Genomic DNA, 17912 nt, shown 5'->3' on the forward strand with positions numbered 1-17912 from the left:
ACATTTACATATTAGTATACCAAATTTATACGGATATTGATCATTTATCTGCAAATAAACCCTGTTACTGTTAATCTTCTAATAAACAATACTGTATATTATCTAGTTAATTATTTCTAAGATTAATCTATGTAAACTAGAAAATAATGTAAACACTCTTTTATAGATGGTAGATAGATATATTTGATACGTAGAAACACACAAATGGTAACATAAAAATACAATTATCGCAGCTAACTACATAGCAGTCATCTCTTTACGTTTAGATAGAACTTTGTTTTCTTATTTTATGTAAAAATGGTGCAAATTTAGTTTAATTCTAGTATCAACTCAACACTGTTCGATTATAATTTACTGCAGTTTAATTTTACGTGATTTTGTTGGCGTAATAGAAACAGAATAAAAAAAAAAAAAAGGAAGAACCTAATTAGGTAGAAACCTAAGCATGCATTTTCATCTCATATTCCCATTATCGTATACAGACATTGCATCACCGTAGCACGTTGCAACAAACTACACGCAAAGAGTTAATTGATCGCTAACAAAATAGATAAAGTAATCCGCCAGTATCTAAATGAAATAAAAATGAAAATCCAATGCTCACTCACCGATGCTTCCCTTGGGACTGTCGCTTCCGCCGACGATGGTGAATCCCAGCGACTTCTTCCCAGGACCTTTCTGAAACACCACCGTCAGAAACGTCGAGACGGTGTTCCTGGGCCTCCTTGGCAGCGTGCAGAAGTTCGAAACGCTCTGCGACCCGCTATTATTCACGCTCGCGATCGCCTTGTCCGAGGAAGTGGACCTGTTGCACTCGTTCCTCCTGTCTCTCTGATGAAGCTTCGTCTGATGCTTCCTGAAGTGGGTGCCGGGCGAATTCTCCATTACAACACCGTGGCCATTCTCCACGTGAACGTTCTCGTAGTCCACGCTGCTCTCCGTCAGCTTCTTCGGCGAGGATTGGTCCACGGCGGTGTATCTCGAGACGACGATGTCCACGTCGCCAGGCGCGTTCCCACTTCCAAGGATCTTCCTAGCCTCGGCCATGCTCAGCCCTCGCAGTCTCTTGCCGTTAACTATCAGAATCTCGTCGCCTATCCTCAAGGTTCCTTCCTTATCGGCCAGACCATTGGGCACCACGTGAGCCACCAAATAACCAGGGCTGGATTCTGCCGTTTTCGCGATGAAAATGCCCAGACACTGGTCGGAACTCTGCCTGGGAAGTTTCACCACCATAGTCTCCGTGGTGTATGGTCTGCTCCTAATTACTGGAAGCCTACCACCATGGCTCTGCGATGCCAGCGAACCTTTGTCGTCCAACCTCTCGATAACAGCTTCCTTCTCCTCGCCAGACTTGGAACCACCGCGATCCCGTCGATCTATCAGCTCGTTGTTCGCCGCTTGACAGATACGAGTCGAAGAATCGTCGAGGGCGTTCAATCTGAACGCGTTCCTCCTGCACCCTCTGCCCTCGTTTCTGCTACAGTAGATGTCCAGGCTGGAGAACAATCTCGCAGTTCTCTCCACGTCGGCAGCAGACGAGGAAGGTTTCCTCGGTGGTAACTGGGGCGGACAGTTTAGGGACGAGTCATTGGGGCCATTCAACAAGCCAGAAGCGCTGCTGCTGCACCTGTCGTCGAGCAAAGAGCTGGTCGCGGAGTCGTTGTCCAGGATGCCAGAGTCGTTGTCGTCCTGGTCTTGCTCCTCGTAAAGGGGATTCGTTCGGAGCTCCTCGAGGCCCGGCAGAGCACCGTACGAGAAACTTCTCAGTCTCCGTCTCTCCCTGTCCTTGCCCTCCTTCTTGTAGATCTTCGCTATTATCTTGCTGGTGGAGCTCTTCAAGTATCTGTCCTGCATCGCTCGGAACTTCGCGGCCAAACAGCTGGATGGTGTTATGCTGTCGAACTGGGAACCGTCTTTGAAAGCTGGCTCCTCGGTGCTGGCTCTACCTTCCAGAACGTGATCCATCGATCGTCTAGGCGTTTGATGGCCCTGAATCAACTCCCTGCCCTTTCGCCACTTGCGATTCTGTTGATCAATGGTCTCCTCGATCACGTTCTTGGGCGAGTCAGCCGCTGTTTGGATGCCAGCGGACGGTCGGAATCCTAGGAAAGAGAAACGTTCCTCTTGCTGAGGCAGTCTTCGACGAGGCAGCCTGCTCTGCGACTTCGAACGTCGTTTCCTCTTCGCTTGAATCTTCTCTTCCTCGATGATCTCCTTCAAGTCCGACTCGCAGACGGACCTGCGAAATTCGTTTCTCATCAGGCCACGTTGGTTCAACTCGCACATGGAGCGGAACTGCGGCTTCTCCGGATCCTCGTCATCTTCCTTGCCCTCGTCGTCCGAGTCGCGGTCCTTGAAGAAGCTGAGCCGCGTGTTTTTCACGCGATCCAGAAGCGGGTTCCGTTTCTCGCAGACTCGCCTCTCCTTTTGGATTCGTTTCTTGTTCTTCTTCGTGGGACTCCGCTCGGTGGTCACTTGCGACGTCTGCACGTTGTAGCAGTTGCGCTCCGACTCGGAGCTCGACGACTTCCGGCGAGCCCATCGCACCGGAGACAAATCTACGAACGCAGACTCGATTAAGAATTACGAAAAACACTCGATTTACAAGTATCAAATGCACCTTGAGTTAACGATTGTTGCACAACGTTTACGTGTACAAAACATTGTTTAAATCAAGAAGTGCTCAGAATTAATATTCCGGGATTGAAAATTATGAATTCGTGAATTTGAAATACGTTCTTTAATCAACAGTCGTTCGATTTCTGAATGTAAAGAATGTTCTTAATTAACAATTATAAATCGCACAGTTTGTGAATATTAAAAATATTGAAAATCGAAGCTTATGAATTATTCAGTTGATGAATATGAAAGTATCGATATTTATTGACGCTTGGGAACAAAATTATATGGGTTCTTTATTTCGAAAGTGTTTTCAGATAAAGTTATTCAGAATTCTTTATATCGCATACTTTCGATGAAAGTGACACAATTTGAAAATAAACGCTGTGACCGAAAATATTGCAATAGCGTGTCTTTCGTATAATTCAGAGAGAAATTGATATTAGTGATATTACTATAATTCAATATTAACATTATTTCTTATTATCAGCTACTATTTAGCTGGTTTTCAATTTGTTTCGAATTCTTGATTATAAATGCATCTTCTCATGAATTGCATCAATGTGAATAAATGTATGTCGTTTCCTCTTCACAAAGATTAACAAATTAAATTATGGTTATATTGAGAAACAAGTTTTCGCTTGTCGTTTTCTGGTGTCACTTACGTCGCAAGTGTGCTATAATCACGCTTTGCTATATTCACAACGTCTACTGAAATGTTTGTCAGTGCTATTTGCACGTCGATTTCATCACTACGAGTCTGACTTTCCTTTAAAAAATCCTCATCTTAAGACTTTGAACGATAAATGTACAGGTTGTTTAAAATATCTGTAATTGCTGTATTCGAATCGTTAATAAATCACACAGCTACCTAAACCAACCATGACACATTTACTAAACAAAAGAAACCTGTGAAAATGTAATATCCAATTGGCAATTTTTCTTTTTCTTTTTATCAGAAAACAGAGTAAATTACTTGGAATGTATAAAAAGTATCATAGGATTACAACTTAATGCTAGACCAATGTAAAGTTGTTTCTTAGAAATGCTAATTTAATCGTTAGAAAAATAATCTTATTTAAAGAACTCGTAACTAGACTGCGGATTTTTATGCAAATTTTTGAGAATATAATTAAATTCTATTAAATGTGGCACTGAAAAAGAATATAATTTAAATAGTATTAAATGTAGCACTAAACAGTACAGTATACTGCAAAGAATAGAAAGAAATATATAAACTATCCAAATTATTTTCCTAAATAAAAACATAAAAATCCACAGTTCACTTTAAACATAAAACCATATTTCACACTGTAAAGAATCACTTATTAACCAGTCACAAAGATAACTCTCCGTCAGTTCACAACGTCTCAATCACTTCACAGACTAACTAATCGAAACAAAAGAGCATAAAAATTCATTCGATAAAAAAAAACAGTTCAAAGTCCACCTAACAGATTAAACGACAATGGAAATTACATTTGAAAAATTTCTGGATGTTGACGATCTTTTCCGAATCGTCCACGTACAACTGATTATCGCAGCAGACGTTAGTCATCCTTTTAAGGAAACGATCTTTGCTCGGCGAGCAGAAAACGCGTTACGAGTCGAAACCTTCGTTCGACTGTGACAGTCACGACGAAAATGATTCGCCTTCTGCGAAGCATGACACTATATGACGCAGAGTTAAGACGTCGTGCGGAAGGCAGGACATCCCGTATGAGCAACACACGTGAACACTCTGCTCGAGTGATAGTAAAAATAGTCGCACGAATTGAAATGAACGGAGGAAGCGAAGGATGAATGGTCGGAAGTGACGAATTTTCGACGAAGCGTGTCGATAGTTTCTTTACCCTTATTTCATTCAAAGTTCAATAAACGTAACTTTGATACAAATTGCGCTGGTAGAATTATTGTAGAGTTGTTCTGTAACATTAAAGTTAGACATGTGTGGCTTTATTATGAAAAGCTGCAAGTGACTGCGAAATATTGTATGACTTTCCCTCGTATCTGTTGTATGATTTTAATAAACTGTTTCCCATCGATTGATTAAGTCGACGCGGTATAAATTTCGGATAAATTTCGATCGATATGGAAATAAGAGGTCAGTAGAAATCGAGCTTTCTCTGCGTACGCATCGACGCGAATTTTTGTAAGTAAATTTTCAAATAATATTTCTCAATATTCTAATTATTTAAACATTATCGAACATTTCTAATAGTTTATTCGTAACAATTATACGATAAATTCTCTTCTATAACATTCTATAACATTTTCTAAACATTATCCAACATTTCTAATAATTTATTTGTAACAATTAAATAATAAATATTCTTCTTTAACATTTCTAAGTACTATTTAAATTATCAATTAATGATTTGTAGTAATCGAGTCACTAACACATTTCTAAGAAATTTTCATTATTTGTATCGCATCATTAACGACCGAAAGATCAGAATAATGTCAATCGATGCGGAGACAAGAGGTCATTGCGAATTGAACTCTTGTATGTCGTACATCGACCAAATTTTAGATGTTTAAAAAAAATTATCAACTGTTCCGAATCACTGACGACCGAAATATATATTAACCTTAAGCAGTACGCAGAATCATTAAGAATTAAACTTTCGTCGTGTGCACATCGACCAAATTTTAGAAATTTGAAAAAAAATTATCAACTGTTCTGGTTCACTGACGACTGAAACATATGATTAACTTTGAGCGGTAACGAGGCTCATTATTAATCCAACTTCCGTCATGTCCACATCGATCAACATTTGCCAGAAAAATTTTAAATAATATATCTGCAACCATACTTTAATCTACAATTTTGACTTCAGGGATCGGTAAGTTGCATGGTGGTAAATTTCCAAAGAACCCCACAGTGTCGTTAGGGGTAGCGCCAGACTAATTGCCTCTCTAAATGCTCGAACTCCGATTTGGCACACTGACAAACCGCGGTTACATTTCACGTTATTTCTGTTACAAGGCACGATATTGAAACGTAACAATAGTTTTTTTTTCCAACAATGAAACTCTCTACAACACATGTGGACAGTTCATACTGGGTAAGTGTAGATAAGTATTCGTATGTTAACTTAGTTGTAAGTGAATTACTATGAAATCATATCTAACACTTGTGGATCATTCATGGATACTAGGTAAGTATAGGTAAGTAGACTTGCACTCGAAATTCCGAAAATTTTGAAATTTCGTTCTGTCTGCAAATATTGGTCTGTTTATTTTGGTTCCCAATGTTTATTTAAATTTTTTTGATTGTTTATTTTGGTTTCCAATGTTTATATACATTTTTTTGATGTCAACACACTTTGTTTTCAAAAATTTTCGAAAATTTTAAGTCGAGATTTCGGAAACTTTGATATTTCTCTTTGTTTGCAAACATTGGTCTGTTTATTGTGGTCCCCAATGGTTATTTACGTTTTTTTGAGTGTTTATTTTGGTTTCCAATATTTAGTTACATTTTTTTTATGTCAACACACTTTGTTTTCAAAAATTTTCGAAAATTTTCAATCGGAATTTCGGAAACTTTGAAATTTCTCTCTGTTTGCAAACACTGGTCTGTTTGTTTTGGTTCCCAATGTTTATTTACATTTTTTGAGTGTTTATTTTTGTTTCCAATGTTTATTTACATTTTTTTTGATGTCAACACCCTTTGCTTCCAAAAATTTTCGAAAATTTTCAGTCGGAATCTCGGAAACTATGAAATTTCGCTCTGTTTGCAAACATTGGTCTGTTTGTTTTGGTCCCCAATGTTTATTTACATTTTTTGAGTGTTTATTTTTGTTTCCAATGTTTATTTACATTTTTTTTGATGTCAAGACCCTTTGCTTTCAAAAATTTTCGAAAATTTTCAGTCGGAATCTCGAAAACTATGAAATTTCGCTCTGTTTGCAAACATTGGTCTGTTTATTTTGGTCCCCAATGGTTATTTACGTTTTTTTGAGTGTTTATTTTGGTTTCCAATGTTTATTTACATTTTTTTGATGTCAACACCCTTTGTTTTCCAAAATTTTCGAAAATTTTCAATCGGAATCTCGAAAATTTTGAAATTTCGCTCTGTTTGCAAACATTGGTCTGTTTGTTTTGGTCCCCAATGTTTATTTACATTTTTTGAGTGTTCATTTTTGTTTCCAATGTTTATTTACATTTTTTTTTATGTCAACACCCTTTGCTTTCAAAAATTTTCGAAAATTTTCAGTCGGAATATCGAAAACTTTGAAATTGCGCTCTGTTTGCAAACATNTGAAATTTCGCTCTGTTTGCAAACATTGGTCTGTTTGTTTTGGTCCCCAATGTTTATTTACATTTTTTGAGTGTTTATTTTTGTTTCCAATGTTTATTTACATTTTTTTTTATGTCAACACCCTTTGCTTCCAAAAATTTTCGAAAATTTTCAGTCGGAATCTCGGAAACTATGAAATTTCGCTCTGTTTGCAAACATTGGTCTGTTTGTTTTGGTCCCCAATGTTTATTTACATTTTTTGAGTGTTTATTTTTGTTTCCAATGTTTATTTACATTTTTTTTGATGTCAAGACCCTTTGCTTTCAAAAATTTTCGAAAATTTTCAGTCGGAATCTCGAAAACTATGAAATTTCGCTCTGTTTGCAAACATTGGTCTGTTTATTTTGGTCCCCAATGGTTATTTACGTTTTTTTGAGTGTTTATTTTGGTTTCCAATGTTTATTTACATTTTTTTGATGTCAACACCCTTTGTTTTCCAAAATTTTCGAAAATTTTCAGTCGGAATCTCGAAAATTTTGAAATTTCGCTCTGTTTGCAAACATTGGTCTGTTTGTTTTGGTCCCCAATGTTTATTTACATTTTTTGAGTGTTCATTTTTGTTTCCAATGTTTATTTACATTTTTTTTTATGTCAACACCCTTTGCTTTCAAAAATTTTCGAAAATTTTCAGTCGGAATATCGAAAACTTTGAAATTGCGCTCTGTTTGCAAACATTGGTCTGTTTGTTTTGGTTCCCAATGTTTATTTACATTTTTTTGACTGTTTATTTTTGTCTCCAATGTTTATTTACATTTTTTTGATGTCAAGACCCTTTGCTTTCAAAAATTTTCGAAAATTTTCATTCGGAATCTCGAAAACTATGAAATTTCGCTCTGTTTGCAAACATTGGTCTGTTTATTTTGGTCCCCAATGGTTATTTACGTTTTTTTGAGTGTTTATTTTGGTTTCCAATGTTTATTTACATTTTTTTGATGTCAACACCCTTTGTTTTCCAAAATTTTCGAAAATTTTCAGTCGGAATCTCGAAAATTTTGAAATTTCGCTCTGTTTGCAAACATTGGTCTGTTTGTTTTGGTCCCCAATGTTTATTTACATTTTTTGAGTGTTTATTTTTGTTTCCAATGTTTATTTACATTTTTTTTTATGTCAACACCCTTTGCTTTCAAAAATTTTCGAAAATTTTCAGTCGGAATATCGAAAACTTTGAAATTGCGCTCTGTTTGCAAACATCGGTCTGTTTGTTTTGGTTCCCAATGTTTATTTACATTTTTTTGACTGTTTATTTTGGTCTCCAATGTTTATTTACATTTTTTTGATGTCAAGACCCTTTGCTTTCAAAAATTTTCGAAAATTTTCAGTCGGAATCTCGAAAACTATGAAATTTCGCTCTGTTTGCAAACATTGGTCTGTTTATTTTGGTCCCCAATGGTTATTTACGTTTTTTTGACTGTTTATTTTGGTCTCCAATGTTTATTTACATTTTTTTGATGTCAAGACCCTTTGCTTTCAAAAATTTTCGAAAATTTTCAGTCGGAATCTCGAAAACTATGAAATTTCGCTCTGTTTGCAAACATTGGTCTGTTTATTTTGGTCCCCAATGTTTATTTACATTTTTTTGACTGTTTATTTTGGTCTCCAATGTTTATTTACTTTTTTTTGATGTCAAGACCGTTTGCTTTCAAAAATTTTCGAAAATTTTCAGTCGGAATCTCGAAAACTATGAAATTTCGCTCTGTTTGCAAACATTGGTCTGTTTATTTTGGTCCCCAATGTTTATTTACATTTTTTTGACTGTTTATTTTGGTCTCCAATGTTTATTTACTTTTTTTTGATGTCAAGACCGTTTGCTTTCAAAAATTTTCGAAAATTTTCAGTCGGAATCTCGAAAACTATGAAATTTCGCTCTGTTTGCAAACATTGGTCTGTTTATTTTGGTCCCCAATGTTTATTTACATTTTTTTGACTGTTTATTTTGGTCTCCAATGTTTATTTACTTTTTTTTGATGTCAAGACCGTTTGCTTTCAAAAATTTTCGAAAATTTTCAGTCGGAATCTCGAAAACTATGAAATTTCGCTCTGTTTGCAAACATTGGTCTGTTTATTTTGGTCCCCAATGGTTATTTACGTTTTTTTGACTGTTTATTTTGGTCTCCAATGTTTATTTACATTTTTTTGATGTCAAGACCCTTTGCTTTCAAAAATTTTCGAAAATTTTCAGTCGGAATCTCGAAAACTATGAAATTTCGCTCTGTTTGCAAACATTGGTCTGTTTATTTTGGTCCCCAATGTTTATTTACATTTTTTTGACTGTTTATTTTGGTCTCCAATGTTTATTTACTTTTTTTTGATGTCAAGACCGTTTGCTTTCAAAAATTTTCGAAAATTTTCAGTCGGAATCTCGAAAACTATGAAATTTCGCTCTGTTTGCAAACATTGGTCTGTTTATTTTGGTCCCCAATGGTTATTTACGTTTTTTTGAGTGTTTATTTTGGTTTCCAATGTTTATTTACATTTTTTTGATGTCAACACACTTTGTTTTCAAAATTTTCAGTCGGAATCTCGAAAAATTTGAAGTTTAGCTTTGTTTGAAAACATTGGTCTGTTTATTTCGGGTCCCAATGTTTATTTACATTTTTTGGATGTAATGAAACACAGCTTGTTTTCAAAAATTTGGGAGTGAAGTTTCGAAAATTCTGTAATTTTGTTACAACAGATATACTTATGATGGGAACAATTTCGTAATATATATTAAATTGCACAGATGTTCGGAGCCGGTAAATTTTTCTCTCTGGGATGAAATGCCAGAGTGTGTAAGTTTAGCGGATTGCAGGAAGTACTACAGGCTTCACTGGATATCTATATTTCTCGAGTATCGACTATAATAATAGAGTGCGGAGCTAAGAGTTGCACGGCGAATAGGCCCTCGAGTTGTTCGACGGCGGATGAAGAAAGCGTTTCGTAAGGAAAGAAAGAAGAGATCAATTTTGCGGTAAACGTAACACGACGAACAGCCAGAAATGGAAAGAACAACGTTTTCACTCGCAATAGCGAGCGACGACTTGATGAAATTGAAATCCTAGATATATATACGTACATGGAAATACAGAAAAATGCAATTTAACTATATGGATCTTTATGTTAATTCACGTACTTATATAAATGTAGTTAAAAAAACTGGAATCTAATTTAGAAAACAGAAAGTTGAAATTTACATAATCTTACTTTATTTACATATATCGCGTACTGCGTTCTGCAGATTTTATCTTGTCTTTATATTGCTTCACTCATTACAAAAATATCTGCAAAATTTGTTGAATTACTTTATTTTTATATGTTAATTCCTTTTGTTATATTCCATTTATATCGTCACGACTGCATAACAATAGGAGTTTATCCTATCGATAAACTAAATAAACTAAAATAAAAGTAATTTATTTTACTCGATTTGATTATCATAAACGTAGTTACACAAACACACGGTGGATATATGAGAATGAGAAGAAATCGGTGAAATATTCAATAATGTATTCTTTGATACGACAGAAACTAGGATACACGAAAATTCGAGTATTTTCTTTTGAAACAGGTACGCGGAGAATGGAGAAAGAATATCCGCATACTTTTAAATGGCAGTGTAAACTGTTCAGACTGACTATAATGCATTACATGAGATTCGAAAACCATGACTTCGTGCCACGAGATTTTTCCGGCATTTTCTCAACGGCGGCCGATTTAAATGATTTGCAGTTTTCCTCTCCGCCCGCAGACAACACAGCATTACGAAATCCTTAACTACCTGTCGTTTTTACCACGAGGAAACCCGTTAACGTCTACGTAACGTGGCCAGAGTTGATGTCGGCCAGTAATGCCACGCGGTTTTTATCTGCCGTACGAGACTGACTTGGCAAAATACAATCTCACAACTTTCTTACAATCGAGCAGAGAAGGTCGCTTGATTCTGTAGAAAGTCCTGCATTGTGACAGCGTGTGACAGCGAACGATGCGGTTTCGGCTGCCAAAATTAACGAGACTGCCGGAGGAATGATAACAGGTTGACCGTGCATCACCGCCGAAAACCACAATGATGTTGTCACAGAAACGTTGTCACGTTAACTAACACGTTGTGGTTTTCCGGTAATGGCGTTCGTTTGTCAGTTACGTAAATGTACACCGAGACTAACAACCTTACTGCATTTACGCGAAAGAATGCGCTTATCTACTAATCTCGTCATTATTTCGCAATTACTTGCATTCTTGCTTGAGGTCTTTGTATAATCTTGTGTCAGATCGGTGCATGAGTAACGTCGCGTGCTTGAAGTTGAAATTTTGAAAAAGACAGTGCCATCGCGTTACAAATTTGCAACGTTTCACACGTGTCATTGAATCTAAACGACTTGAAAAATATTTAAAATCAATGATAAATTGAATTTTAAATATAATACACCGACAATTGTACTCAGCGTAAAAAATGAACGGTCAATTAATTTTTGGAATTTTTCAGACGACATTTCTTTTCGACTGTACTATAGTACTTAGAACTTCAAAAATGTGAAATTTAATTTAATCACGGTACAATGTCATTTAAGAGATTCTAAAACTTAATTGTTGCAGCATAATTTCGTGATGAAATCAAACAATAAATTAGAATTATTATCGGGAACAGTTACAAATGCAAGATTATTATTTTTTTTTTTTTTCTTCATACGTACTGAATAAAGAAAGTCTTATGTGTCGTGCTGACACGTTACAAATCTCCATCACTGAAAGTACCATACCGATTTATTTATTTCAAAAAAATCCTTCGAGCGACAGATACTTCCAACTATAGTAAGATTCGTAAGATTCACAGTAGCAATTTCCAACTTCTGTGTGACGAATATTTTTATATAATATCGGGTTATTAGGCACGTTTTGCAGCACATCGAGCGTGAGGTTGCTGAGTTCATCGTGGCGAACGAGGTAAATCTCGCCTCTTTCGTAGTCGACTGCAGGCTGGCTTCGCAAAAACAGACTCTCACGATGATAGCTAGACTATGCAATGTGTTTTCTTCGCTTTCGAAAGCGGTTTTAATGAAACGACACGCGAAGTATCATCGACGGAGACGTGTACGAGAGTTAAATTATTCATGCATCATTCGTATAAAGTAATAAATATTTTGTAACTGGACCACGTCATGTTTGTTCGTTTATGAGAAACTGAAAATTACAAAAATGCATGCATTGCACGTAGCATGTAGAAATATATAAAATATATATCGAAAGTGGAATATTTTATTAGGGTCTATACAATAATAGATGAGACAAATCTTTATTCAGGTTTATAAAAATTTTAAAATTCATGAAAATCCCCCAATCTGGTAATCTAGATTGATATTCCACATACTGTAATAGTTATTTCGATAATTTGTTAATTAAAAATTTGTACATCTTTGGATCTGAAGCGAAGCGAGAGGAACACATGGTAGCCGTATTGGTTGAAAGTTACGTTCGATTTCGAGATGCAATCAGCCGTTAATTAACTTCAGAATGATTGTAATTCGCGTTACGAAAGTTCACGACGCATCCTGGTCTTGACAGTGTGTGGTAATTGTATCGGTGGTTTCTCACGATTCTTACCTCTGTACTGAGACGCGGCATGAAAGTGGTAAGACGCTCCGTCAAGGTCTTCGTCAACTTGAAGAGGACTTAAGCTTAGAAGTCTTGGCGCCTCGGCGTGGCCACGAAACCAACGCATTTCTGAAACAATAAATAAAATTTCTACAATATCTATACCTAGATAACTGGATACAAATAATTAAAGTAATATACACTGCATAGTTGAATTGAAAAAACAAGTTGAGAAAGAAGAGATACAATTTTCTCGTTTAGTCGAAGAACTTCGTTCTTAAAAAAAAAGAAAAGTCGAGTTTGAAAATTTGTCAATTTGCCAATCGAGATTTAACATAAAATTCAATAGTTTCGAACAGAACTTATTAATCAATGAAACTATTATTCATTAGTGAAACTGTAGAAGCAGTCCGAGCAACAAAAATAGGTTAGTTTTTGCTGTAATAGGAAAAAAATTTCTTGTTTCTCCGTTACGAAATCCGTCTTAATCGGCGCACGATAGTTTTCTCTTGCGCAGGTTCTAGCAAAGGATTGAAAATCGAATCGGCAGATATAAATACGAGGCAACAACGAATCTCGGTCGATTGCTAATAATTCATAAAAGTGAAACGGTTACACTTGCGGCAAATTGGATTTCGCATGAACGAGCGGTGACAGTTTCCGCTGTGTTCGCTGAACCGAGGTCTTTTCTTTCCACATCGGCAGCTGCACTTGTTACCGACGCTGTATACCGCGTAAAAAAACATTTGACGAACGAGCAACCTTGGCAAGGAATGGAGGATGTTATAAATTATCAACTTACGGTTCAATCCTCAGACATTCTGATACCGGACTCTGGCATGCACAAAACGGTATCAAGATCATATTTAGATCCTATTAATTTTTCTTCCACATAACCGGAAACAAATTTCTACGAATTAAATTTCATTGAAATTATTCTATTATTATTACTATTTAATTTCAATCAAATGTTTCACTTATTTCAATTTTTATAATAAATTTCAAACGGTATCAAGATCATATTTAGATCCTATTAATTTTTCTTCCACATAACCGGAAACAAATTTCTACGAATTAAATTTCATTGAAATTATTCTATTATTATTACTATTTAATTTCAATCAAATGTTTCACTTATTTCAATTTTTATAATAAATTTCAAACGGTATCAAGATCATATTTAGATCCTATTAATTTTTCTTCCACATAACCGGAAACAAATTTCTACGAATTAAATTTCATTGAAATTATTCTATTATTATTACTATTTAATTTCAATCAAATGTTTCACTTATTTCAATTTTTATAATAAATTTCAAACGGTATCAAGATCATATTTAGATCCTATTAATTTTTCTTCCACGTAACCGGAAGCAAATTTCTACGAATTAAATTTCATACAAATTATTTTATTATTATTACTATTTAATTCCAATCAAACGTTTCATTTATTTCAATTTTTATAATAAATTTCATTAATCAAATTATTTCATTATGTACATAGTTCTCAAGCCACACTATTAATTGTTATAGTTTGACAGATTTGTTTGGATACCTACTAATAGCATATAATTGTCACGGATTCTGAACATGAAATATCACTTTTCTTCTTACGGTACCACTAATTTTATTTTCAAAAACGACAAAGTGGGACACGAATGCTCGGTCAAATCAGACCGAGATATACTCAAGCGGATCGAAGCCATTATGCTAACGGATCTGATGCAAATTAATTAGCAAATAATGTTAATTCTCATCTGTTCGACTGGAATAATTAATTTTCGCTTGTCAAGAGACCTTGACTCTTGTTAAAACGGTTCACGCTACGACGATTACACGTAATTGCACGATTACGTGATATTTCGTAGCATCGTTGTATCATGGATTCATTTCGATCCTTTTTAAAACTTACACAAATACTTATCCACTTCGTTAAATTATTTTTTACTTATCATTATACTGTAGTAAAATATTATTATTATTTTAAGAATAATATTATTTTGATACTTACGTATACTTTCAAATTTTCCCTAAATGTATAAAAATCCATAATTTATTTATCATTTTAATAATTTCGACTTTAGATCCCAGCTGCTTGTGCATTAAATCACTGCATATGAAATGACCAAAACCTTAATAAAAAGTTTAAAGTTTATGTACATCTTCTTGAAAATAGTGTTGATCGTATTGATATATTTTGATTACTATGAAACGTTATAACTATTAATGTTATAACTATTAATCTCAAAATCTTTAGATGCTCATTGTCAACCATTTCTCATTCCATTTTCAGTTTGTACTGTCCAATCTAACTTTTTCATATATATTATCTTATTAGTACTGAATCTCGTTATTCAAATTTATATTAATATTACAAACAACGTTTAAACTAAAATTTGAAATAACTTTATTTGTTTTAATACATAATTCATCCTTTTATGACAAAACACGATGGCATTGAAGACACGAAGATATTGTGTATGACCAGCTTCAAGTTTTAAATCATTCAATCAACAAATGTTACTTAACAGCTCTTTTAATTACCAAATTATGAATAATATTACACGCTCGTGAAATCGTCCGTTTCAATTGCAACAATCTGATATTTACTCATCCGTAGCTCGTAGGAGCCTATTAAACATTATCTAATCGATCGTATAACCCAGAAATTATTCCAGCGAGTCATTGTGCCGCGTATTGCGGGCATTGAAGTCTCCATTCTAGTATCGTGGCGCCAATGCACAGATGGAGCAATATACTACATAAAAAGTATGAAGAATGAAATAGAATATTCGTCTAACTGCTGTCTGTTTCTTTCATTGAAAAATTCTCTCCGTGGTTAAAGATTTGGCTCAATAATGTATCTCGCGACATAAAAATGCATCTGGAACAACATTTCGCTAGCATGTCGCAGAAATTTTGGAACGATGGTATTACGAGATTTTCAGAGGGAAAGGTAATAGATCAGAATTGATTAAACGAAAAAAACTTTCGAGATAATCTAATACATATGTATATCAGCCATTTATTTTGAAAGTGGCCCAAGTCCATTTATTTTTAAATCGATATATTTAACAGTTTGCGTTTTAATAAATTGAATATTAGTAACATGGTAATAATATAATGTTTTTGTGTTTCTAAATGTATAATTGACCCAACCCAATTAGTATGATACACATTGTTTAGAAAATGATTTTTGATGGCTATAAATGGGACTTGAGCCATTCAAAAAAAAAATTTTTATCATTTCATTAACCAGCTAATTTTCTGTGTACGAAATCTAGTAATTTTAAATATATTAGGTACGATTTGTTTAAAAATGAAAAGACAACGTAGAAACGTAAATATTGAAACAGCTAGCTTGATTTTTTTTTTTGGAAAATGGAACTTAGGCCACGTTCACGTCTGACGCGATGTCAAATTACATTGTAGACAGTAACTAATGCTTATCTAAGAAAATTAAAAAAAAAAAATCGTAAGGCAATGTTAATCTAATGTAGTACAAATAGACGGTGAATCTTCATATTTTTTGTGAAGATGATTCAATTCAAATCTAACTCAAATCTAGATAGGCAGAATACGTTGATATAGAGATTATTCAAAAGTAGAAGAAAAAATGAATACTGAAATATCTCGTAGAAATCTTGCATTGCCTATATTAGGTACCGTTGCGGACAACTGTCCAGGATAGAATCATCCTTTTTCCACTAATAGAAACATCACTCGATCCTTCGTCATTCTTTGTCAGACGGAATACTCACGGAGGCGTTACTGTTCATCTGCTTCTCGTAGAAACCGTAATTTAGCCACCTCGTACTCGTCGAAACGAACCCAAGAACATAATAACTTCTGCTTTAACGGTTCGCCTCGTCCTTCATGGCGAATCACGCTTTTCCCGCGTGATAGTCCTCGCTCAGTGGAACGATAGATTTTTTGAGCAATTATTTTGTCACGAAGAAATCGGTCATTGGGAGCATCGTTATCACTTATTTGTTATTTCTTATTGTGAGTACAGTTCGTGATTAAAATTAGCAATAATTCCTTGCGTCCTTTTATTTTTCCTTGAACACAATTTTCTTTGGATACATATTATCCAAGTTAATTAACTGCATAAATGCTTGTTACTTAGAGCTAGATTATTTGTTTGAAGAGACTCGATTTGAAAAATTACTTATGGTAATGTAATTTTATTTTGTTATGAGTAAACTGTGGCTGTTCATACCTTACAAAATATATGAAGCATGTTTAAAATAAAGTACTTGTTACAGTATTCAATAAATGCAAAAAATTTCTGTCTAGAATCCAAAGGAATGTGGAGTTTTGAATTTAATATTTTGCCATTCTTACGTGTGCTCTTTATTACTTTCAAAAGTAATTATAACTAAATCGAGGTGTACAAGTTGTGACATTACAGAGAAATGTCAAAATGTTTCCGTCTGTTTCTTCAGTTACATTCATGAAAGTATAAAATTGCATAAATACACGTATAGTTATGAAAATCGCGTGCCATTGTTTGCATTATTACAAAGGATTCGAAGGAAAATGTAAAAGCGTGGAATCGTGAATAGAATGAAACGATTCGTTGCACGTATGGAATTTGAAAAAGTATAAAACGCTAGTCATATCGTCCAATCTATACTTTCATGAATAACGAAACATTCAGGCAACCAATGACCTTCCGTTTTTTAATAACGAAATGTAAAACTTGCTATTAAAAGTTTCATCGCGATGTGAAAATTTTCACCACGCGGCACTTTAATAATAAAAGAACTAAAGAGAGGTAGAATTTCTTATTTTCATCTAGCATGCGAGAAACAACGATACTTCGTAAGATTGGAATAGAAAACTCACGCCAAGAGTTATAAAAAAATATGAGAGAAATCATTTAACGATGATATAATAAAAATGCTGTAGATAATCTCTGGACGTAAGGAGTTGAACTTAATTGTTATATTCTATTACCAGCGTCTCGATTTCGCTAGATTTTCCGCGAATGCGAGCGTGAAAAAGCGTCGGCCGTGACGCGGTAAATCCCGTTTCCACGGTCGCATAATGGGATGATTAATACCGCGAGTTATGCAAGGTGTTAATGCATCGATTATATACACGCAGCTACGAGGCAACCGTGAGAGAAGAGAAGGGGAAGGGAGAGAGAGAGAGAGAGAGAGAGAGAGACGACTTTCTCCGATGCAAATATGTATGTCAGCGACATCTTTCCGCTACTCCCACGACATCCGCTTTTCACTTTTCATTCAGACCACCGGCCATCAAAGATGAATCGAGGACCATGATCAAGGATGCCTACCGCGTCGGCCGGAAGTTCATGGTCGCGAACATACCGCCTTAGAACACTCGTGACACTCGTTTGCTCGCGACTATACCCACGTTCGTGCATGACTGTTCATTACATTCATTTATT

General features: G+C 35.0%; 1 protein-coding gene across 2 annotated transcripts in view; it reads right to left on the reverse strand.

Moving 5' to 3' along the window:
* Positions 1–17912, reverse strand: part of LOC122535871 — a 64144-nt gene that overhangs the window by 4394 nt on the left and 41838 nt on the right. Inside the window, exons 2-3 of one of the 2 annotated variants that reach the window (XM_043667749.1) lie at positions 12503–12622; positions 609–2561 (exon numbers count right to left, since the gene is read on the reverse strand). In XM_043667749.1, coding sequence (XP_043523684.1) covers positions 609–2561; positions 12503–12620 — 2071 coding nt within the window. In that variant the 5' untranslated portion in view covers positions 12621–12622. Of the gene's footprint in view, positions 1–608; positions 2562–4101; positions 4257–12502; positions 12623–17912 lie in introns of those variants that run through there. The other variant, XM_043667750.1, reaches the window with a different exon arrangement.

The sequence above is a fragment of the Frieseomelitta varia genome, unplaced genomic scaffold (assembly GCF_011392965.1).
Source record: "Frieseomelitta varia isolate USP_RPSP 00005682 unplaced genomic scaffold, Fvar_1.2 scaffold_782, whole genome shotgun sequence".
NCBI lineage: Eukaryota > Metazoa > Arthropoda > Insecta > Hymenoptera > Apidae > Frieseomelitta > Frieseomelitta varia.